We start from the raw sequence: 24,658 nt of genomic DNA on the forward strand, positions 1-24,658 counted from the left end.
GCCTGCGCTGTACATCCCAGGACCCCCTGCCGGCCCAGTGTGAGAGGCCTGCGCTGTACGTCCCAGGACCCCTGTCGGCCCAGTGTGAGAGGCCTGCGCTGTACGTCCCAGGACCCCTGTCGGCCCAGTGTGAGAGGCCTGCGCTGTACATCCCAGGACCCCTGCCGGCCCAGTGTGAGAGGCCTGCGCTGTACGTCCCAGGACCCCTGTCGGTCCAGTGTGAGAGGCCTGCGCTGTACGTCCCAGGACCCCTGTCGGCCCAGTGTGAGAGGCCTGCGCTGTACGTCCCAGGACCCCTGTCGGCCCAGTGTGAGAGGCCTGCGCTGTACGTCCCAGGACCCCTGCCGGCCCAGTGTGAGAGGCCTGCGCTGTACGTCCCAGGACCCCTGTCGGTCCAGTGTGAGAGGCCTGCGCTGTACGTCCCAGGACCCCTGTCGGTCCAGTGTGAGAGGCCTAACGAGGAGGCGGCCATAGCTGATTTGTCTCCCACTTCAATCTTGGGGGTGACTGAAGCCTGCTTGATTCAAGCGGGGTATACGGGTCCCCATCAATCTCTGTAGGTGGTTGAGTTTTCTAAAGTCAAAGTCATATCACGTAAACGTGAATTACATCACACTTTGTATTGTTTCTTCAAGCATTCGGACAGGAGAGCAGTGTTACAAATTGTATGAGTCAAGGGGTTCTGCACACTGTTGGGTGGCCGGTGCCTATATAAGGTATATGGCTCTAATATATTTTTTTAATGTCAAATGATGTCTCACCATTATTTCGCACCTTCATTTATGGTGATCAATATTTTGGTTGTGCTGGCCTAATTGTAAATGATCAAACTAATGTCTGATCAATACATACAATTCTGAACATGTTATTTATAATGCTAATGAAGAGGCACCAATACATTGTCCAGTACACTGATTATATGCTGTTTTCATATACATTCCCTTATGGCTAAGGTGTCTTGAGCTTTACTAATTCTTGTGAAGAAGTGTATCAGTGAAATGTATTCTGTAATTAGTTACAAAACAATAGTCTGACTAAACTTCATATGGAGAAAAGGAATGCTGTAGTCTATGTTGGAAACATAAGACTTTGTTATTGGACTAATATGCATAAACACAGTGCAACTGTACACCTAGAATATGTAAACATGACACGTCAAGAACATGAGCCAGTTCTGTTGGCCATGAGAGCATTTTGCAGAGAAAATGGGTTGAGCCTTACAATTTAGGTTAGGATTGTTTACCTTGTTACCAGGCAACGACCACAAGGGCGTTTCAAAGAGCTCTCAGTCAAGGCGAGCTCATGAATATAAGCTCTCCGCCCAGTCAGCCCCTGTTCTTTCAGGCTTCCTGACTGTGAGAGAATGTACCATTTCTTCAATTCTGAGCATTTTAATGGTGTACAAATATTATGGGTGATGTTTTGGTCATGTAAAGGCTATTTTTACTTGGGGAAATAGGATGATTATGTGGGACGTTTTTGTAGAAATAGGCGGGGTTTAGGGTCGTTGACACAAAGTCCTTTTTAATATAAAAAAACAGACAATGCTGACAGAGAATTTCTGATTTCTTAAAGAAAATAGTGAGGTAATAAACAGTATCTTTATAAATGATTGTAAAGCAATAAATAAAGACTATACACTGGATTCTGAGTTATTAACAAAAGGATGAAAGTTCACAGTACACATGGAGAAATGCCCGTAAAATGACTAGCCTACATCCGAAGTCATGTTTAATTCATGTGAAGGGACAGCCTATATCCAAAGTCATGTTTAATACATGTGAAGGGACAGCCTATATCCGAAGTCATGTTTAATACATGTGAAGGGACAGCCTATATCCGAAGTCATGTTTAATACATGTGTGAAGGGACAGCCTACATCCGAAGTCATGTTTAATACATGTGTGAAGGGACAGCCTACATCCGAAGTCATGTTTAATACATGTGTGAAGGGACAGCCTACATCCGAAGTCATGTTTAATACATGTGTGAAGGGACAGCCTATATCCGAAGTCATGTTTAATACATGTGTGAAGGGACAGCCTATATCCGAAGTCATGTTTAATACATGTGTGAAGGGAGAGCCGGTGGAATGGATGAAAAAGGGATCTCATAAAGTTATTTGACGAGGACAACCAACAGTGAATACTGTGACTTCTCTGTCTGAATCCCAGGAGGTTGGAGGCACCTTAATTGGGGAGGACAAGGCTCATAGTAATGGCTGGAATGGAATGAATGGTTTCCATGCATTTGATACTATTCCATTCACTACATTCCAGGCCTTTTTATGAGTAGTCCTCCCCTCAGCAGCCTCCTGTGGTCTGAGTGATACAAAGCTAATGTTGCAGGAGAGGGTAAGCTAATTAAGAGGACAAGAGGGAGGATGGCCAAGCAAGGGAGAAAGAGTAGAGCGAGATTACATTACAGAGATAGAAATATGTAGAATAACGTCTTTACCAAAGTACATAACTAGTCATTCACATCCCTCAGCTTTCAAATAAACAGTAACTCCTCACTGTCCAACAGGCAGCTTTCAAATAAACAGTAACTCCTCACTGTCCAACAGGCAGCTTTCAAATAAACAGTAACTCCTCACTGTCCAACAGGCAGCTTTCAAATAAACAGTAACTCCTCACTGTCCAACACGCAGCTTTCAAATAACAGTAACTCCTCACTGTCCAACAGGCAGCTTTCAAATAAACAGTAACTCCTCACTGTCCAACAGGCAGCTTTCAAATAAACAGTAACTCCTCACTGTCCAACAGGCAGCTTTCAAATAAACAGTAACTCCTCACTGTCCAACAGGCAGCTTTCAAATAAACAGTAACTCCTCACTGTCCAACACGCAGCTTTCAAATAACAGTAACTCCTCACTGTCCAACAGGCAGCTTTCAAATAAACAGTAACTCCTCACTGTCCAACAGGCAGCTTTCAAATAAACAGTAACTCCTCACTGTCCAACAGGCAGCTTTCAAATAAACAGTAACTCCTCACTGTCCAACAGGCAGCTTTCAAATAAACAGTAACTCCTCACTGTCCAACAGGCAGCTTTCAAATAAACAGTAACTCCTCACTGTCCAACAGGCAGCTTTCAAATAAACAGTAACTCCTCACTGTCCAACAGGCAGCTTTCAAATAAACAGTAACTCCTCACTGTCCAACAGGCAGCTTTCAAATAAACAGTAACTCCTCACTGTCCAACAGGCAGCTTTCAAATAAACAGTAACTCCTCACTGTCCAACAGGCAGCTTTCAAATAAACAGTAACTCCTCACTGTCCAACAGGCAGCTTTCAAATAAACAGTAACTCTCACTGTTCAACAGGCAGTAAGATAGTCATAGGCCTACCATAGGTCATACTGGTTACTTCCATGGTCACATGTTTGAGGTGACTGGTAACACTCATAGAGCAACAATCTGAAAAGATAAACAAGCTATACTTTACATTCATTGCATTCATAATCTTTTTATTTACAATAACTTTATATTTGAAAAATACAAAGAGTCTTGTCTATTTCTAGACAATCAAAGGAACCATGCTGTGGACCAAGAGAATTGTAACAGTGACACAGGCCTACAGTACAACAAGACCGGGCCAACACGATCCATGTCATCACTGACATCTGATCCGATTCATAGAATTAGAATTCTAATTCATTCTAGAATGTTATTCAAGTTCTATTGGTTATGTCTGGTTCCATCTTGTCCATAGCATTTTGTCTGCCGTAGTGCCATTGATATTAGCCTGCCCCAAGTCTGCTTGCATAGCTGACGGTCAGATCTAGGAACAATTCACCCTCCACCAATCCCAGATCTCATACTCCACTTGCTCATCCTGTGGATGGATGGATAGATGGATGAATGTAGCTTCTTTCTACCCTGTGGATGGATGGATGGATGTAGCTGCTTTCTACAAACTGCACTGTGTCTCTACAATTACACCAGGACGCCAGATCCATTCTCTAATCAATGACACTACTATCTATAGACTGGTCACTGGAACATTGGCATTAGTTGGTATTTTCTTGAAGTGGCTGACTAGTATCCTAATCCAGGGGTTTGCCTCTGGGTAAGGAGAGGCAAGTTTGGGTTTTGGGTGGGGGAGAAAGTACTGCTTTGTTGGGGGAGCCACCAGCTGGTGCTGTAGCGTTCGGCTCCCGAGACCAGGGGTGGCCTGATGTGACCAGGGGTGGCCAGGGGTGGCCTGATGTGGCCAGGGAAGGGTGGAGGGTTCAGGGCTTGATGTCAGAGGAGCTGGTGTTGGTCTCACAGCAGCTGGATGAAGTGCTGAGGTTCCCTGAGCCACTGCCCTCTGTAATACACACACACACACACACACACACACACACACACACACACACACACACACACACACACACACACACACACACACAGAGGTTAGAGGAGATGGTTTAGGAGAGATGCTCACACACACACACACACACACACACACACACACACACACACACACACACACACACACACACACACACACAGAGGTTAGAGGAGATGGTTTAGGAGAGATGCTCACACACACACACACACACACACACACACACACACACACACACACACACACACACACACACACCCCGAGGTTAGAGGAGATGGTTTAGGAGAGCTGCTCACACACACACACACACACACACACACACACACACACAGGTTAGATGAGATGGTTTAGGAGAGATACACACTCACCCACAATTGTACCTAGATGGAGAGGAGGTTGTACCTGAGCTGGTGAGAGACTGGCAGGATGTGGACTCTCCAATCAGGGTGTAAAGGTTGGCTGCAGCCACCCAGACCTCCTGCTTAGTCTTCAGATTCTTCACAAACCTGCAGCAACACAGAAACACACACAACCCCGTCCGCCCGGTCAGCACTTAGCTACCTCTTACTATGATGTGTCCTAATGAATATTACCCTGTTTGAATAGACTATGAGTGTGATTGTGTGAAACCCAGTGTTGAGGTAATATTCTCACCACTGGCCATCTTCTCCTTCCTTGATCAGCTGAACCGTTTCACCATTCTTGACTGACAGATCCTGGGCGCTGCACTTCTCATAGTCAGACACCACTGTGTACTTCCCTGCACACTGCACACCGTTAAGATAGTGTGTTACATTGTATGTATGATTGTAAACTATTCTTTTAAAACGGTTTGTACGCGGCGCTACAAAACAGCTTGGAGTGGATGACAATCATCACACAGATACACACTCACCAGTTTCTTTCCCCCCTCGTCCTCAGGGTCTGAGGTGAGGGGCTCTTCAGTGCTAGAGTACCCATCATTCTCCTCGTTGGCGTCCAATGAGAGAGAGCCCTTGGTCCATCCTAGAGGAGGAAGGGAGAGAGGGGACATAAGAGTATGGTGCGGACAGACAGACAGACAGACAGACAGACAGACAGACAGACAGACAGACAGACAGACAGACAGACAGACAGACAGACAGACAGACAGACAGACAGACAGACAGACAGACACAGACAGACAGACAGACAGACAGACAGACAGACAGACAGACAGACAGAGCAGGCACTACAGCAACTTCTGGTAGACCAGACACGGTCAGTGACGGGGTGGACCGCAATCAGAGAGAACAGGACCAAGTCCATTGGAACTCAACCACAAAGCCATCAGTGAGCCTACAGTAATTGTGCTGGACCATTCAGAACCGCAACACCACTAAGCAACCAGGAACGTGCCCGTTTCTTGATAAATGTATTGCATGTGCATACACACACTCAGGCCTGGGAACACAGTGTGTAGGGAGTGAGAGAGATGAGGGGCAAACCTCTCAGGGAAATTCGGCAGCCATTTTGGGATCATTCCACATTTCAATAGTCTAAACCAGTCCAATCGAGTGCTGTACGGTTCACTCTCCTCTTGGTCTGTAAGAGACTCGAGGTGCTGAGCCACCTGACTCTGCCCAGGTGGAGGTGAGCGTGAGGTCCTGGGTCTGAGAGAGAGATAGATACACACGACCGCAATGAAACACAGTCAAAGGGATAGACCGCAGCGAACGTGCTCAACCACAGTAAATGACCGAGCGTGGTAACTACGACCACTGTTGCCTGTCAGTCAACACAATGTTTCATACATTCCCTGATGAACCATGTTCTCTTTGTCTGAGGGGAGAAACTGCTGTGTGTAAAAATCACCCTGACCAACCACGGTCGAAAGGATCAAATACAGTGACCGTGGTCGACCACAGAGTCAGTGAGTAGAGTTATTATGGGATGGTGTACCTTTGAAGCCGAACGGAGTGGGATCACTCTTTATCTCATGACGTTTGGTTTTATGGTCAGGGCTTGTGGGAGAACCTAGCCGAAGAGAAGAGAAGAGAGTGAAGAGGAGCAACTAGACACTATCAGGAAGTAGAAATCAGTAGTAGCACATCTTTAAAGTGGAAGTTACAGGAAGTATGTCTACTCTGTCAGTAGTAGCACACACCACAGGGGTGAAAAACAGAGATACAGGGTCTGAAGTGGTCTATTCACTATCAGCTACAGTACAGCTCTAATTGGTCGGCTAAAGCTACGGGACAAAGTTACCTCTCTAGACACTAATCTGTACCTGGCAGAGAGAGAGGCATCCTGGGTAAAGTTAAGCTTTTATTGTCAGGAGGTGAGATTTCTGTGGAAGGAAGCATGCAATTTTTTTCATGTTGTAGGCTACAGTGCTGACATTAGCCTTGTAAAGTCCTGTCATGATGTAGTAACGTAAAGTACTATGGCAGCCCCTGGTGGCGAGATAGTGCTATTACCTTTGAAGTTGCTGAAGCCCTGCAAGGTAAAACGCTTTTTAGCCACTGCTGCTCTGTCTAAGGTAGGACTGGTCACTGCCTCGTCTGGGCCAGGAGAAGGAGAGGAGCAGGGCAGAGAGGGAAGGAGGGAGAGGCGAGTGGGATGAGAAACAGGAGAGTGACAGGGAGAGGTATGAGACACAATAGAAGAAAGGGAGCGAAAGATAGACAGTGCAGTGATGAGAGAAAGACATCCGAAATAGAAAGAAGAGACCACATAGGGAAAGAGGGGAAAGTGAAGAGAAAGATTAGTCATCTCATCAAAGAGGGAGAAGCAAAGTTTAGTTAAGCGTGAAAGTCAGAAGGTAGTGTTGTTTAGATTAAACAAGGAAAGCTTTAGGAAAGTGATAAGGATTAGACACAGGTGAGAGTAAAGAATAGTGCTGAATTTAGCATTAGACCCAGTTGAAAGGTGGTGGTCTGAGCTGGGTTTGCGTTGTACAGCAGACCCCCCCCTCTCTGTTCACCTTTGGTTTTTGGGGAGGAGTTAGCATCGGGACTGCTGGGTTCTCCCTTCACCTTCATGCTCCTCTCCCCTCTTCTAAATGAACTGGGGAAAGGAGGATGAAACAGGTCAGTCAGAAACACACTGCAACCCACTGAGGGTACGCAACATGTTGTGTTCAGGTTATAACCATGATCAATTCTGTACCCACAAAACCCAGAACCATGTGATTTATACTAGACTGGAAAATAAATCCTTCTCATTGGTGCAAGAGAGGCGAAGACAAGTTGCTTGGCTACCCAGACTCCTTGCTCCGGCCAAACACTACGTCATGCCCACGGACGTTAGTGTCTTCTCCACAATGAGTCTGGATCTAAGTACCTCCCCGACCCAATTGTCATACTTGACTAAAAGTAAAGATGCCTTCATAGAACATTACTCAAGTAAAAGTGAGTCACCCAGTAAAATACTACTTGAGTAAAAATCTAAAAGTATTTGGTTGTATATATTTACTTATGTATCAAAAGTAAATGTAATTGCGAAAATATACTTAAGTATCAAAAGTAAAAGTATAAATAATTTCACATTCCTTAAATTATTAAGCCAGTGGTTCCCAACCTTTGTCAGTTACTGTACCACCAACTGAATGTTGTTCTGCCTGGAGGACCCCTGAAGTACCCCCCCATGTGCATTTTACCAGTAGGCCATTGGTCTCATGATTTTTCTCTAGTACCCCTGTGGATAGACCCAGTACCCCCAGGTGTCCTAGTACCCGCTGTGGATAGACCCAGTACCCCCAGGTGTCCTAGTACCCCTGTGGATAGGCCCAGTACCCCCAGGTGTCCTAGTACCCCCTGTGGATAGGCCCAGTACCCTCAGGGGACCTAGTACCCCCTGTGGATAGGCCCAGTACCCTCAGGGGACCTAGTACCCCCTGTGGATAGACCCAGTACCCCCAGGTGTCCTAGTACCCCCTGTGGATAGGCCCAGTACCCTCAGGGGACCTAGTACCCCCTGTGGATAGGCCCAGTACCCTCAGGGGACCTAGTACCCCCTGTGGATAGGCCCAGTACCCTCAGGTGTCCTAGTACCCCCTGTGGATAGGCCCAGTACCCCCTGTGGATAGGCCCAGTACCCTCAGGGGACCTAGTACCCCCTGTGGATAGGCCCAGTACCCTCAGGGGACCTAGTACCACTGGTTGGGAACCACTGTATTAAGCAAACCAGACGGCATGATTTGTATTTACGGATAGCAAGGGGCACATTCAAACACTCAGACATAATTTACAAACAAAGCATTTGTGTTTAGTTAGTCCATCAGATCAGAGGCAGTAGGGACGACCAGGGATGTTCTCTTGATAAGTATGTGAATTCGACCACATTTTCCTGTCCTGCTGAGTATTCAAAATGTAACAAGTACTTTTTGATGTCAGGGAAAATGTATGGAGTAAAATGTACATCATTTTCTTTAGGAATGTAGTGGAATAAAAGTAAAAGTTGTCAAAAATATAAATAGTAAATTACAGATACCCCAAATAAACAACTTAAGTAGTACTTTAAAGTATTTTGATAGGTCAATATGGGACAAATGTAGGAGGGGGTCTGTGATAGGTCAATATGGGAAAAGTATGGGAGAGGTCTGTGATAGGTCAATATGGAATGGAACACTAGTCACTTTAATAATGTTTACATATCTGGCATTACTCATCTAATATGTATATACTGTTTTTCTATAGTATTCTACAATATCTCATTCACTTATAATAATGTTTACCTATCTTACGTTACTCATCTCATATGTTTCTACTGTTTTCAATACTGTATCTTAGTCCGTTCCGCTCTGACATTGCTCATCCATATGGATGTAGTCTTAATTAATTCCTACTTAGATTTGTGAGTATTGGGTATATGTTGTGTAATTTGTTAGATATATTACTTGTTAGATATTACTGCGCTGTCAGAACTAGAAGCACAAGGATTTCGCTACACTCGCAATAACATCTGCTAACCACGTGTATGTGACCAATACAATTTGATTTGATCTGGGACAAGTGTAGGAGGGGGTCTGTGATAGGTCAATATGGGTCAGGTGACTGACCCGAGGCTGACAGGTCCTCCAGCGGTAGGAGGGTCCTGGAACAGTCCATCTGACGGCCTCTGTTGGCTGGCTTCTGGAAGACACGCAGGGAGATCTACCACAGTCCCACTTTATCATGAGCACTGAACAATGTAATACTCAATGTAATTAGAATATAATACACTCGAAGTATTAGAAAGAAAATAAATACTATATGACCCCAGGTCTACCTCTGTAGGCCTCCAGCTGTGTTGTCAGAACCTTCCGGATCTCGTTCACCCACGTCGTTTTCACCTCAGTCGTCGGGGCCTGAATTACAACGATGAAACCCATTACTGGTTAGTGCAGATCTATGTGTTACATTCCAAACAGAGACAGATGTGATTTGTGTATCACTGTAAGAAATAAATACATTGTCATGTAATCTATAGCAGTCAAATGGGCAGGGTTTGAGTGCTGGTCACGCACCTGCACAATGTACACCTCCTCCCGTGAGTTGCACCAGACCTCAAACTTCTTGTGGTCACCTTTGGCATTCTCAGTGATGCCCACAGCACTCATCTGGTAGAGGGCATACCATGTTGGAAAATGTTACCTTCTAAAACATATATTTTAACTCACTTGGTAAGACGGACAGACAGGCACACAACACAGACAGACAGGCACACAACACAGACAGACAGGCACACAACACAGACAGACAGGCACACAGACAGGCACACAGACAGGCACACAGACAGGCACACAGACAGGCACACAGACAGACAGACAGACAGACAGACAGACAGACAGACAGACAGACAGACTCACACTAAGGGACTGTTTGAAGCTGTAGGAGGGGGCTTTCTCATAGCCCTCCCCGTTCTCTTCGCGTCTCTTACAGAAGAGCAGGGCTTTCTCGTGCAGGAACAGGTGTCTCTGCATGGGCTTGAAGCGGGCCATGTCCTTGACCTTGGCGTGACCTTTCTTGTGTTCCGTCCACACGCTGAATGACCCCTGCATCAGCAGCCGGCCCAGGTCACCCAGGTGACCCTATCAGAGGAGGGGTCACAGGTCAGGAGAAAGTTCATGTGTCATCATAAGCTATGGTGTTGCTGACTCATGTAATATTGACATCTCTGATATAATGTGATGTTGACGCCATGAACAGAATATGTTTTATACAATATGAAGTGCATTTCATACAATATGAAGTGCATTTCAAACAATATGCAGTACATTTCATACAATATGAAGTGCATTTCATACAATATGCAGTACATTTCATACAATATGAAGAGCATTTTATACAATATGCAGTACATTTCATACAATATGCAGTACATTTCATACAATTTGCAGTACATTTCATACAATATGCAGTACATTTGATACAATAGGAAGTACATTTGATACAATAGGAAGTATATTTGATACAATAGGAAGTACATTTGATACAATATGCAGTATATTTGATACAATAGGAAGTACATTTGATACAATATGCAGTACATTTGATACAATGTGAAGTTGAGCGATGATGAACTCACATCGTATCCAGTGATAGCAATGAGGTGCATGGAGTCATTGACAGCCTTCAAGATTCCCAGGATAGAGGTGAGTGCCTCCTGCAGGGCCTCTGACCCCTCACAGCCCTTACTGTACTTTAGCAGCTCCTACAATTCAAAGACACACATTGATGTTTTGGATCTGTAATGGAATAGTGTATAAAGAACAAAGTACAAAGGATATTAATATGGACCTAAATATTTGAATGTTTGAGACAACAAAGCTAGAATCCTTAATTGGTGAAACTACCACGTCCCTTTGGGATATTACAACAACAAATAAGTTACTACAAACAACCAACACAGTTTTTCCCATCTGACATCATCACTCTGGCTAAATAACTTTTTTCCCCCATGATGCTGGATGCTCCTCTCCTCCGTTTCATCATCAAAACAAAAAGAAGAACAAAGGTGCTGGGTCCCCTTGGATTTCAGCTTTAAGGCATGAGGAAGTGAAGGAGAGAGGATGGAGCAGGGCTGATTTCAGCTTTAAGGCATGAGGAAGTGAAGGAGAGAGGATGGAGCAGGGCTGATTTCAGCTTTAAGGCATGAGGAAGTGAAGGAGAGAGGATGGAGCAGGGCTGATTTCAGCTTTAAGGCATGAGGAAGTGAAGGAGAGAGGATGGAGCTGGGCTGATTTCAGCTTTAAGGCATGAGGAAGTGAAGGAGAGAGGATGGAGCTGGGCTGATTTCAGCTTTAAGGCATGAGGAAGTGAAGGAGAGAGGATAGAGCAGGGCTGATTTCAGCTTTAAGGCATGAGGAAGTGAAGGAGACAGGATGAAGCTGGGCTGATTTCAGCTTTAAGGCATGAGGAAGTGAAGGAGAGAGGATGGAGCAGGGCTGATTTCAGCTTTAAGGCATGAGGAAGTGAAGGAGAGAGGATGGAGCTGGGCTGATTTCAGCTTTAAGGCATGAGGAAGTGAAGGAGAGAGGATGGAGCAGGGCTGATTTCAGCTTTAAGGCATGAGGAAGTGAAGGAGAGAGGATGAAGCTGGGCTGATTTCAGCTTTAAGGCATGAGGAAGTGAAGGAGAGAGGATGAAGCTGGGCTGATTTCAGCTTTAAGGCATGAGGAAGTGAAGGAGAGAGGATGAAGCTGGGCTGATTTCAGCTTTAAGGCATGAGGAAGTGAAGGAGAGAGGATGGAGCAGGGCTGATTTCAGCTTTAAGGCATGAGGAAGTGAAGGAGAGAGGATGGAGCAGGGCTGATTTCAGCTTTAAGGCATGAGGAAGTGAAGGAGAGAGGATGAAGCTGGGCTGATTTCAGCTTTAAGGCATGAGGAAGTGAAGGAGAGAGGATGGAGCAGGGCTGATTTCAGCTTTAAGGCATGAGGAAGTGAAGGAGAGAGGATGACGCTGGGCTGATTTCAGCTTTAAGGCATGAGGAAGTGAAGGAGAGAGGATGGAGCAGGGCTGATTTCAGCTTTAAGGCATGAGGAAGTGAAGGAGAGAGGATGGAGCTGGGCTGATTTCAGCTTTAAGGCATGAGGAAGTGAAGGAGAGAGGATGGAGCAGGGCTGATTTCAGCTTTAAGGCATGAGGAAGTGAAGGAGAGAGGATGAAGCTGGGCTGATTTCAGCTTTAAGGCATGAGGAAGTGAAGGAGAGAGGATGGAGCAGGGCTGATTTCAGCTTTAAGGCATGAGGAAGTGAAGGAGAGAGGATGAAGCTGGGCTGATTTCAGCTTTAAGGCATGAGGAAGTGAAGGAGAGAGGATGAAGCTGGGCTGATTTCAGCTTTAAGGCATGAGGAAGTGAAGGAGAGAGGATGAAGCTGGGCTGATTTCAGCTTTAAGGCATGAGGAAGTGAAGGAGAGAGGATGGAGCAGGGCTGATTTCAGCTTTAAGGCATGAGGAAGTGAAGGAGAGAGGATGGAGCAGGGCTGATTTCAGCTTTAAGGCATGAGGAAGTGAAGGAGAGAGGATGAAGCTGGGCTGATTTCAGCTTTAAGGCATGAGGAAGTGAAGGAGAGAGGATGAAGCTGGGCTGATTTCAGCTTTAAGGCATGAGGAAGTGAAGGAGAGAGGATGAAGCTGGGCTGATTTCAGCTTTAAGGCATGAGGAAGTGAAGGAGAGAGGATGGAGCTGGGCTGATTTCAGCTTTAAGGCATGAGGAAGTGAAGGAGAGAGGATGAAGCTGGGCTGATTTCAGCTTTAAGGCATGAGGAAGTGAAGGAGAGAGGATGAAGCTGGGCTGATTTCAGCTTTAAGGCATGAGGAAGTGAAGGAGAGAGGATGGAGCAGGGCTGATTTCAGCTTTAAGGCATGAGGAAGTGAAGGAGAGAGGATGAAGCTGGGCTGATTTCAGCTTTAAGGCATGAGGAAGTGAAGGAGAGAGGATGGAGCAGGGCTGATTTCAGCTTTAAGGCATGAGGAAGTGAAGGAGAGAGGATGAAGCTGGGCTGATTTCAGCTTTAAGGCATGAGGAAGTGAAGGAGAGAGGATGAAGCTGGGCTGATTTCAGCTTTAAGGCATGAGGAAGAGAAGGAGAGAGGATGGAGCTGGGCTGATTTCAGCTTTAAGGCATGAGGAAGTGAAGGAGAGAGGATGGAGCTGGGCTGATTTCAGCTTTAAGGCATGAGGAAGTGAAGGAGAGAGGATGAAGCTGGGCTGATTTCAGCTTTAAGGCATGAGGAAGTGAAGGAGAGAGGATGAAGCTGGGCTGATTTCAGCTTTAAGGCATGAGGAAGTGAAGGAGAGAGGATGGAGCAGGGCTGATTTCAGCTTTAAGGCATGAGGAAGTGAAGGAGAGAGGATGAAGCTGGGCTGATTTCAGCTTTAAGGCATGAGGAAGTGAAGGAGAGAGGATGGAGCAGGGCTGATTTCAGCTTTAAGGCATGAGGAAGTGAAGGAGAGAGGATGAAGCTGGGCTGATTTCAGCTTTAAGGCATGAGGAAGTGAAGGAGAGAGGATGGAGCAGGGCTGATTTCAGCTTTAAGGCATGAGGAAGTGAAGGAGAGAGGATGAAGCTGGGCTGATTTCAGCTTTAAGGCATGAGGAAGTGAAGGAGAGAGGATGAAGCTGGGCTGATTTCAGCTTTAAGGCATGAGGAAGTGAAGGAGAGAGGATGGAGCTGGGCTGATTTCAGCTTTAAGGCATGAGGAAGTGAAGGAGAGAGGATGGAGCTGGGCTGATTTCAGCTTTAAGGCATGAGGAAGTGAAGGAGAGAGGATGAAGCTGGGCTGATTTCAGCTTTAAGGCATGAGGAAGTGAAGGAGAGAGGATGGAGCAGGGCTGATTTCAGCTTTAAGGCATGAGGAAGTGAAGGAGAGAGGATGAAGCTGGGCTGATTTCAGCTTTAAGGCATGAGGAAGTGAAGGAGAGAGGATGGAGCTGGGCTGATTTCAGCTTTAAGGCATGAGGAAGTGAAGGAGAGAGGATGAAGCTGGGCTGATTTCAGCTTTAAGGCATGAGGAAGTGAAGGAGAGAGGATGAAGCTGGGCTGATTTCAGCTTTAAGGCATGAGGAAGTGAAGGAGAGAGGATGGAGCAGGGCTGATTTCAGCTTTAAGGCATGAGGAAGTGAAGGAGAGAGGATGGAGCAGGGCTGATTTCAGCTTTAAGGCATGAGGAAGTGAAGGAGAGAGGATGGAGCTGGGCTGATTTCAGCTTTAAGGCATGAGGAAGTGAAGGAGAGAGGATGGAGCAGGGCTGATTTCAGCTTTAAGGCATGAGGAAGTGAAGGAGAGAGGATGAAGCTGGGCTGATTTCAGCTTTAAGGCATGAGGAAGTGAAGGAGAGAGGATGAAGCAGGGCTGATTTCAGCTTTAAGGCATGAGGAAGTGAAGGAGAGAGGATGAAGCTGGGCTGATTTCAGCTTTAAGGCATGAGGAAGTGAAGGAGAGAGGATGGAGCAGGGCTGATTTCAGCTTTAAGGCATGAGGAAGTGAAGGAGAGAGGATGGAGCTGGGCTGATTTCAGCTTTAAGGCATGAGGAAGTGAAGGAGAGAGGATGAAGCTAGGCTGATTTCAGCTTTAAGGCATGAGGAAGTGAAGGAGAGAGGATGGAGCTGGGCTGATTTCAGCTTTAAGGCATGAGGAAGTGAAGGAGAGAGGATGAAGCTGGGCTGATTTCAGCTTTAAGGCATGAGGAAGTGAAGGAGAGAGGATGAAGCTGGGCTGATTTCAGCTTTAAGGCATGAGGAAGTGAAGGAGAGAGGATGGAGCTGGGCTGATTTCAGCTTTAAGGCATGAGGAAGTGAAGGAGAGAGGATGGAGCAGGGCTGATTTCAGCTTTAAGGCATGAGGAAGTGAAGGAGAGAGGATGGAGCTGGGCTGATTTCAGCTTTCATGCATGAGGAAGTGAAGGAGAGAGGATGGAGCAGGGCTGATTTCAGCTTTAAGGCATGAGGAAGTGAAGGAGAGAGGATGGAGCTGGGCTGATTTCAGCTTTAAGGCATGAGGAAGTGAAGGAGAGAGGATGGAGCTGGGCTGATGGGGTTTGGACTATAGGGGATGAGGGGCAGAGGGGTGAGGCAGTGGTGCTGTTTCCCCAAATGTGGATTAGATTTGTAAAGATGATATACCTTCAACAGGAGCTGGTATTTGGTAATCCTCTGGACCGGTTTCAGGAGATAGGAATCCAAGCCCAGTTTATGTTCCAGCTTCTTCTGACATTCCTGGTGCAGACCAGAACAGGGAGAATAGATTAGTAGGAAATAATAACCACTCAGGCCTGAAGCTTTTGGAGGTCTGTGTGTACCTCATGTAACCGATGTGAAATGGCTAGTTAGTTAGCGGTGGTGCGCGCTAATAGCGTTTCAATCAGTGACGTCACTCGCTCTGACACTTGAAGTAGGGTTTCCCCTTGCGTTGCAAGGGCCGCGGCTTTTGTGGCGCGATGGGTAACGATGCTTCGTGGGTGTCAGTTGTTGATGTGTGCAAGGGTCCCTGGTTCGAGCCCAGGTTGGGGCGAAGAGAGGTACGGAACCTACACTGTTACACCCAGGGGAGGTGTATATGGTGTATACCTCAGGGGAGGTGTATATATGGTGTGTACCCAAGGGGAGGTGTATATATGGTGTGTACTTCAGGGGAGGTGTATATGGTGTGTACCTCAGGGGAGGTGTATATATGGTGTGTACCCCAGGGGAGGTGTATATATGGTGTGTACCTCAGGGGAGGTGTATATATGGTGTGTACCTCAGGGGAGGTGTATATATGGTGTGTACCTCAGGGGAGGTGTAGATGGTGTGTACCTCAGGGGAGGTGTATATATGGTGTGTACCTCAGGGGAGGTGTATATGGTGTGTACCTCAGGGGAGGTGTGTATATGGTGTATAACTCAGGGGAGGTGTAGATATGGTGTGTACCTCAGGGGAGGTGTATATATGGTGTGTACCTCAGGGGAGGTGTATATGGTGTGTACCTCAGGGGAGGTGTATATATGGTGTGTACCTCAGGGGAGGTGTATATATGGTGTGTACCTCAGGGGAGGTGTATATATGGTGTGTACCTCAGGGGAGGTGTATATATGGTGTGTACCTCAGGGGAGGTGTAGATGGTGTGTACCTCAGGGGAGGTGTAGATGGTGTATACCTCAGGGGAGGTGTATATGGTGTGTACCTCAGGGGAGGTGTAGATGGTGTGTACCTCAGGGGAGGTGCAGATGGTGTATACCTCAGGGGAGGTGTATATGGTGTGTACCTCAGGGGAGGTGTATATGGTGTGTACCTCAGGGGAGGTGTATATATGGTGTGTACCTCAGGGGAGGTGTGTATATGGTGTATACCTCAGGGGAGGTGTATATATGGTGTGTACCTCAGGGGAGTGGTATATATGGTGTGTACCTCAGGGGAGGTGTATATATGGTGTGTACCTCAGGGGAGGTGTATATGGTGTGTACCTCAGGGGAGGTGTGTATATGGTGTATAACTCAGGGGAGGTGTATATATGGTGTGTACCTCAGGGGAGGTGTATATATGGTGTGTACCTCAGGGGAGGTGTATATGGTGTGTACCTCAGGGGAGGTGTGTATATGGTGTATAACTCAGGGGAGGTGTATATATGGTGTGTACCTCAGGGGAGGTGTATATATGGTGTGTACCTCAGGGGAGGTGTATATGGTGTATACCTCAGGGGAGGTGTATATGGTGTATACCTCAGGGGAGGTGTATATGGTGTATACCTCAGGGGAGGTGTAGATGGTGTGTACCTCAGGGGAGGTGCAGATGGTGTATACCTCAGGGGAGGTGTATATGGTGTATACCTCAGGGGAGGTGTGTATGGTGTGTACCTCAGGGGAGGTGTATATATGGTGTGTACCTCAGGGGAGGTGTATATATGGTGTGTACCTCAGGGGAGGTGTATATATGGTGTGTACCTCAGGGGAGCTGTATATATGGTGTGTACCTCAGGGGAGGTGTATATATGGTGTGTACCTCAGGGGAGGTGTATATGGTGTGTACCTCAGGGGAGGTGTATATGGTGTATACCTCAGGGGAGGTGTATATGGTGTATACCTCAGGGGAGGTGTATATGGTGTGTACCTCAGGGGAGGTGTATATATGGTGTGTACCTCAGGGGAGGTGTATATGGTGTGTACCTCAGGGGAGGTGTGTATATGGTGTATAACTCAGGGGAGGTGTATATATGGTGTGTACCTCAGGGGAGGTGTATATATGGTGTGTACCTCAGGGGAGGTGTATATGGTGTATACCTCAGGGGAGGTGTATATGGTGTATACCTCAGGGGAGGTGTATATGGTGTATACCTCAGGGGAGGTGTAGATGGTGTGTACCTCAGGGGAGGTGCAGATGGTGTATACCTCAGGGGAGGTGTATATGGTGTATACCTCAGGGGAGGTGTATATGGTGTGTACCTCAGGGGAGGTGTATATATGGTGTGTACCTCAGGGGAGGTGTATATATGGTGTGTACCTCAGGGGAGGTGTATATATGGTGTGTACCTCAGGGGAGGTGTATATATGGTGTGTACCTCAGGGGAGGTGTATATATGGTGTGTACCTCAGGGGAGGTGTATATGGTGTGTACCTCAGGGGAGGTGTATATGGTGTATACCTCAGGGGAGGTGTATATGGTGTATACCTCAGGGGAGGTGTAGATGGTGTGTACCTCAGGGGAGGTGCAGATGGTGTATACCTCAGGGGAGGTGTATATGGTGTGTACCTCAGGGGAGGTGTATATATGGTGTGTACCTCAGGGGAGGTGTATATATGGTGTGTACCTCAGGGGAGGTGTATATATGGTGTGTACCTCAGGGGAGGTGTATATATGGTGTGTACCTCAGGGGAGGTGTATATATGGTGTGTACCTCAGGGGAGGTGTATATGGTGTGTACCTCAGGGGAGATGTGTATATGGTGTATAACTCAGGGGAGGTGTATATATGGTGTATACCTGGAAGAAGGTGCAGTCGGAGCACTGTCTCCACAAGCTCTCAGAGCGAGGTTTATTCTGACAATACTTCTCATAGATCTGCAGGTCTGTCATCTGAGAGAGAGAGAGAGAGAGAGAGAGAGAGAGAGAGAGAAAAATAGAGAAAAGAGAGAAATACCCCTGCTTCACAATCAGACTAGTGATTTAGACACAACAAATCCCAGTTCAATCTTCAATCACTCACCCTCTGCAGAAAACAACGACCCACAAGTTCCGGGCAGTCTTGGTACTCTTCTAACTCCCTCAGAAAGGTCCTGGAAGATGATAGAAACAGAGAGATGATCAGGTAGTTAGAACAATGACAGTAGTTCTATCACTTTGAAAGCACCATTATTAACCGCTGGGGGGCGATCGGTTTACCTCTTGTGGAAGGTGTAGATCTCTGGCATGTTGCCAAACAGCACATCTTTCTTGTTCTGCAGAGGAGTGGGCATGAGGCTGGCCATGGCTGGATTGTCCATCTCTGAGGCATAGCCCTGAAATACACAGAGAAAGATGATTTAGGCTGACCTAGAGACAGATCTCAGGTCAGTTTTGTGACCCACCGCCACTAATGATTGAGCTCATGATTTGGAGAGGGTAAGCTGAATACTTAAGACAGATGCACACAGGTGAAGAGGACTGAAAGGGTTCATATGGTCCAGGGGAGAGGAATAGAGGGTTCATATGGTCCAGGGGAGAGGGATAGAGGGTTCATATGGTCCAGGGGAGAGGGATAGAGGTTTCATATGGTCCAGGGGAGAGGGATTGAGGGTTCATATGGTCCAGGGGAGAGGGATACAGGGTTCATAGGGTCCAGGGGAGAGGGTTCATATTGTCCAGGGGAGAGGGTTCATATGGTCCAGGGGAGAGGGTTCATATTGTCCAGGGGAGAGGGTTCATATGGTCCAGGGGAGAGGGTTCATATGATCCAGGGGAGAGGGATAGAGGGTTCATATGGTCCAGGGGAGAGGGAAAGAGGGTTCATATGGTCCAGGGGAGAGGGATAGAGGTTTCATATGTTCCAGGGGAGAGGGATAGAGGTTTCATAGGGTCCAGGGGAGAGGTTTCATATGATCCAGGGGAGAGGGATACAGGGTTCATATGATCCAGGGGAGAGGGATAGAGGTTTCATAGGGTCCAGGGGAGAGGGATAGAGGGTTCATATGGTCCAGGGGAGAGGGATAGAGGGATCATATGGTCCAGGGAAGAAGGATAGAGGGTTCATAGCGTCCAGGGGAGAGGGATAGAGGGTTCATATGGTGCAGGGGAGAGGGTTCATATGGTCCAGGGGAGAGGGTTCATATGGTCCAGGGGAGAGGGATAGAGGGTTCATATGGTCCAGGGGAGAGGGATTGAGGGTTCATATGATCCAGGGGAGAGGGATAGAGGGTTCATATGATCCAGGGGAGAGTGATAGAGGGTTCATATGATCCAGAGGAGTGGGATAGAGGGTTCATATGATCCAGAGGAGAGGGATAGAGGGTTCATATGATCCAGGGGAGAGGGTTAGAGGGTTCATATGATCCAGGGGAGAGGGATTTTCACCTGTAGCACACAGTGCAGTTCCTCCACGTACCCCCTTTCTGTCTCCAGCAGCTCATTCATTACATGTCTACAGAGCGAGATTGCACAGGTCAGACAGAATATAGACATGTCAGACAGAATATAGACAGGTCGGGCATGATATAGACAGGTTTAGGGTTGCAAAACTCTGGTAATTTTCCCCAAGTTCCTAGGTTTTACAGGAATCCCAGTTGGAAGATTCCCGGAAATGAGAGGGAATAAGGAGGAAATCCGGAATCATCCGACTATGTTTCTGGAAAAACTGGGAATTCTGGGAAAGTTACCGGAATTTTGCCTCCCTCAACGGGTCAGACATAATTATATTATAATAATACAGACGGGTCAGACATAATTATATTATAATAATACAGACGGGTCAGACCTAATTATATTATAATAATACAGACAGGTCAGACATAATTATATTATAATAATACAGACAGGTCAGACATAATTATATTATAATAATACAGACAGGTCAGACATAATTATATTATAATAATACAGACAGGTCAGACATAATTATATTATAATAATACAGACAGGTCAGATATAATTATATTATAATAATATAGACAGGTCAGATGCTATAGCTTACACACAGGCCATACAGTGGGGGAAAAAAGTATTTGATCCCCTGCTGATTTTGTACGTTTGCCCACTTACAAAGAAATTATCAGTCTATAATTTTAATAGTAGGTTTATTTGAACAATGAGAGACAGAATAACAACAAAAAAATCCAGAAAAACGCATGTCAAAAATGTTATAAAATGATTTGCATTTTAATGAGGGAAATAAGTATTTGACCCCACTGCAAAACATGACTTAGTACTTGGTGGCAAAACCCTTGTTGGCAATCACAGAGGTCAGACGTTTCTTGTAGTTGGCCACCAGGTTTGCACACATCTCAGGAGGGATTTTGTCCCACTCCCCTTTGCAGATCTTCTCCAAGTCATTAAGGTTTCGAGGCTGACGTTTGGCAACTCGAACCTTCAGCTCCCTCCACAGATTTTCTATGAGATTAAGGTCTGGAGACTGGCTAGGCCACTCCAGGACCTTAATGTGCTTCTTCTTGAGCCACTCCTTTGTTGCCTTGGCCGTGTGTTTTGGGTCATTGTCATGCTGGAATACCCATCCACGACCCATTTTCAATGCCTTGGCTGAGGGAAGGAGGTTCTCACCCAAGATTTGACGGTACATGGCCCCGTCCATCGTCCCTTTGATGTGGCGAAGTTGTCCTGTCCCCTTAGCAGAAAAACACCCCCAAAGCATAATGTTTCCACCTCCATGTTTAACGGTGGAGATGGTGTTCTTGGGGTCATAGGCAGCATTCCTCCTCCTCCAAACACGGCGAGTTGAGTTGATGTCAAAGAGCTCCATTTTGGTCTCATCTGACCACAACACTTTCACCAGTTGTCCTCTGAGTCATTCAGATGTTCATTGGCAAACTTCAGACGGGCATGTATATGTATTCTTGAGCAGGGGGAACTTGTGGGCGCTGCAGGATTTCAGTCGTAGTGTGTTACCAATTGTTTTCTTGGTGACTATGGTCCCAGCTGCCTTGAGATCATTGACAAGATCCTCCCGTGTAGTTCTGGGCTGATTCCTCACCGTTCTCATGATCATTGCAACTCCACGAGGTGAGATCTTGCATGGAACCCCAGGCCGAGGGATATTGACAGTTCTTTTGTGTTTCTTCCATTTGCGAATAATCGCACCAAATGTTGTCACCTTCTCACCAAGCTGCTTGGCGATGGTTTTGTAGCCCATTCCAGCCTTGTGTAGGTCTACAATCTTGTCCCTGACATCCTTGGAGAGCTCTTTGGTCTTGGCCATGGTGGAGAGTTTGGAATCTGATTGATTGATTGCTTCTGTGGACAGATGTCTTTTTTACAGGTAACGAGCTGCGGTTAGGAGCACTCCCTTTAAGAGTGTGCTCCTAATCTCAGCTCGTTACCTGTATAAAAGACACCTGGGAGCCAGAAATCTTTCTGATTGAGAGGGGGTCAAATACTTATTTCCCTCATTAAAATGCAAATCAATTTATAACATTTCTGACATGCGTTTCTCTGGATATTTTTGTTGTTATTCTGTCTCTCACCGTTCAAATAAACCTACCATTAAAATTATAGACTGATCCTTTCTTTGTCAGTGGGCATACGTACAAAATCAGCAGGGGATCAAATACTTTTTTCCCCCACTGTACATGATACAGACACCAGATGATTAGGGAGCCTTTATACTTGTTATTTCTATGGGGTGAAACACAACACACAGAGGTCAGAGAAACATCAAAGACTCAATACAGACAGACGGCCAGACATAACGAAGACACTAGCCATCATACATCATAACAGCTGACAGAACACAGACAGAACTTACTTTCTGAGGATTGCCAGGTTCTCGTCCTCCTCTGACAGTGAGGTACTTCTGTTGCTCTGTAGCTGGCCCTCCACCTGAGAACACAGGATAGGATGAGTATCTACTGACAATACTGGAGCTAGTGTCTCATTTAACATACATACTACTGGTATGATAATACTACCCCAAAGTAAAAGACTGACCAAAGTAAGAGGAACCTCTACTTACTGTTCTACAGCTGACCCCATTCACAGAGTCTCCCTCTGAGCAACTCTTCTCCAGCACTCTCTTTGCTATGGCGCAGAGGAAGAGAAAGGTGCGGACATGAGGTGGGAAATTAACACCATACACGTATCTTAATATACATTGACTGTTCCAGTTAAAAGAGCATTAACTCTATGTCGGGACTGTATTTGTGAGGACAGAGTGCTGGTGGTATGTAAGGACTGGTGGTATGTAAGGACTGGTGGTATATTAGGACTGGTGGTATGTAAGGACTGGTGGTATGTAAGGACTGGTGGTATGTAAGGACTGGTGGTATGTAAGGCCTGGTGGTATGTAAGGACTGGTGGTATGTTAGGACTGGTGGTATATTAGGACTGGTGGTATGTAAGGACTGGTGGTATGTAAGGACTGGTGGTATGTTAGGACTGGTGGTATGTTAGGACTGGTGGTATGTTAAGCCTGGTGGTATGTAAGGACTGGTGGTATGTCAGGACTGGTGGTATGTCAGGACTGGTGGTATGTCAGGACTGGTGGTATGTAAGGACTGGTGGTATGTAAGGACTGGTGGTATGTAAGGACTGGTGGTATGTTAGGACTGGTGGTATGTAAGGACTGGTGGTATGTTAGGACTGGTGGTATGTAAGGACTGGTGGTATGTAAGGACATGCGATATGTCGGGGCTCACCTGGCGAGGACAGTGGGGACTTGATGAAGGCTTCAGGCCTTGGGGCCACAGGCTGGACTGGCCTGGTCTGTTTGGCTGCCAGCTTCTTCAGACTGACCATCCTCTTCTCAAACATCTCCTGCATGGACACCTGCTTCTGAAAGACCTTCTCTACTTGGTCCTGAGGGAGGAGGAGAGGAGAGGAAAGGGGGGAGATGAGAGGAGAGGAGAGGAGAGGAAAGGGGGAGATGAAAGGGGAGAGATGAGGAGAGGAGAGGAAAGGGGGGAGATGAGAGGAGAGGAAAGAGGGGAGATGAGAGGAACGGAGAGAGGAGTGCAGAGGACCAAGGAGCAACATTACTGTGGGACACTCACAGGTGTTGACAGCTGTTTGTTTTCTGTTCTTTGCGTTGACTTATTGACTTTATGATGACACATTTTAGTGATATCAATCCAGACATGGATTCATGCCAGAGAGCTGGATCCCCTTACCCTGAAGTCCTGGTTGAGCACTGTCTCGTAATCACTGTAGATGGCGCTAAGATCAGTTAGTTTGTTCTGTCCCGCCGTATCTAGGTAACACTCCATCTCCTGCAGCGCTGACTCCGCCCCTTCATGTGACTGACACTTGTCCACGGGTTGGGAGGCCAGGAGGTAGAGGCCATCATCACACCACTTAGCAGCCTGAGAGAGAGAGAGAGAGAGAGAGAGAGAGAGAGATGTAGCGAAAGTGAGTTTTTAGAGGTTTATGAGGTGGTGTGTGTGTGAGTGGCGTGTGTGTATGTGTGTCTGATTTCATTTCATTGACTTTATGTGTGTGTGTGTGTGTTTATATACAGTATATGTGTGTGTGTTTATATACAGTGTGTGTGTGTGTGTGTGTGTGTGTGTGTGTGTGTGTGTGTGTGTGTGTGTGTGTGTGTGTGTGTGTGTGTGTGTGTGTATATATATATATACTGCTCAAAAAAATAAAGGGAACACTTACACAACACAATGTAACTCCAAGTCAATCACACTTCTGTGAAATCAAACTGTCCACTTAGGAAGCAACACTGATTGACAATAAATTTCACATGCTGTTGTGCAAATGGAATAGACAACAGGTGGAAATTATAGGCAATTAGCAAGACACCCCCAATAAAGGAGTGGTTCTGCAGGTGGGGACCACAGACCACTTCTCAGTTCCTATGCTTCCTGGCTGATGTTTTGGTCACTTTTGAATGCTGGCGGTGCTTTCACTCTAGTGGTAGCATGAGACGGAGTCTACAACCCACACAAGTGGCTCAGGTAGTGCAGCTCATCCAGGATGGCACATCAATGCGAACTGTGGCAAGAAGGTTTGCTGTGTCTGTCAGCGTAGTGTCCAGAGCATGGAGGCGCTACCAGGAGACAGGCCAGTACATCAGGAGACGTGGAGGAGGTCGTAGGAGGGCAACAACCCAGCAACAGGACCGCTACCTCCGCCTTTGTGCAAGGAGGAGCAGGAGAAGCACTGCCAGAGCCCTGCAAAATGACCTCCAGCAGGCCACAAATGTGCATGTGTCTGCTCAAACGGTCAGAAACAGACTCCATGAGGGTGGTATGAGGGCC

General features: G+C 46.6%; 1 protein-coding gene across 4 annotated transcripts in view; it reads right to left on the reverse strand.

Annotated features, from left to right (window-relative positions):
* Window positions 1–3,445: 3,445 nt before the first annotated feature.
* Window positions 3,446–24,658, reverse strand: part of LOC106586727 (guanine nucleotide exchange factor DBS) — a 132,699-nt gene continuing 111,486 nt past the window's right edge. The window contains exons 12-32 of one of the 4 annotated variants that reach the window (XM_045707348.1): window positions 23,561–23,752; window positions 23,090–23,249; window positions 22,408–22,472; window positions 22,201–22,274; window positions 19,800–19,866; window positions 18,633–18,748; window positions 18,457–18,526; window positions 18,234–18,326; window positions 15,403–15,495; window positions 10,861–10,986; window positions 10,142–10,363; window positions 9,800–9,892; window positions 9,562–9,640; window positions 9,353–9,422; window positions 7,277–7,359; window positions 6,771–6,854; window positions 6,253–6,327; window positions 5,228–5,337; window positions 4,987–5,099; window positions 4,735–4,838; window positions 3,446–4,311 (exon numbers count right to left, since the gene is read on the reverse strand). In XM_045707348.1, coding sequence (XP_045563304.1) covers window positions 4,232–4,311; window positions 4,735–4,838; window positions 4,987–5,099; window positions 5,228–5,337; window positions 6,253–6,327; window positions 6,771–6,854; window positions 7,277–7,359; window positions 9,353–9,422; window positions 9,562–9,640; window positions 9,800–9,892; window positions 10,142–10,363; window positions 10,861–10,986; window positions 15,403–15,495; window positions 18,234–18,326; window positions 18,457–18,526; window positions 18,633–18,748; window positions 19,800–19,866; window positions 22,201–22,274; window positions 22,408–22,472; window positions 23,090–23,249; window positions 23,561–23,752 — 2,169 coding nt within the window. In that variant the 3' untranslated portion in view covers window positions 3,446–4,231. Of the gene's footprint in view, window positions 4,312–4,734; window positions 4,839–4,986; window positions 5,100–5,227; window positions 5,338–6,252; window positions 6,328–6,770; window positions 6,855–7,276; window positions 7,360–9,352; window positions 9,426–9,561; window positions 9,641–9,799; window positions 9,893–10,141; window positions 10,364–10,860; window positions 10,987–15,402; window positions 15,496–18,233; window positions 18,327–18,456; window positions 18,527–18,632; window positions 18,749–19,799; window positions 19,867–22,200; window positions 22,275–22,407; window positions 22,473–23,089; window positions 23,250–23,560; window positions 23,753–24,658 lie in introns of all 4 variants that reach the window. The other 3 variants (XM_045707347.1, XM_045707350.1, XM_045707349.1) reach the window with 3 other exon arrangements.

Source organism: Salmo salar, chromosome ssa25, assembly GCF_905237065.1.
Source record: "Salmo salar chromosome ssa25, Ssal_v3.1, whole genome shotgun sequence".
NCBI classification, from domain to species: Eukaryota; Metazoa; Chordata; class Actinopteri; order Salmoniformes; family Salmonidae; genus Salmo; species Salmo salar.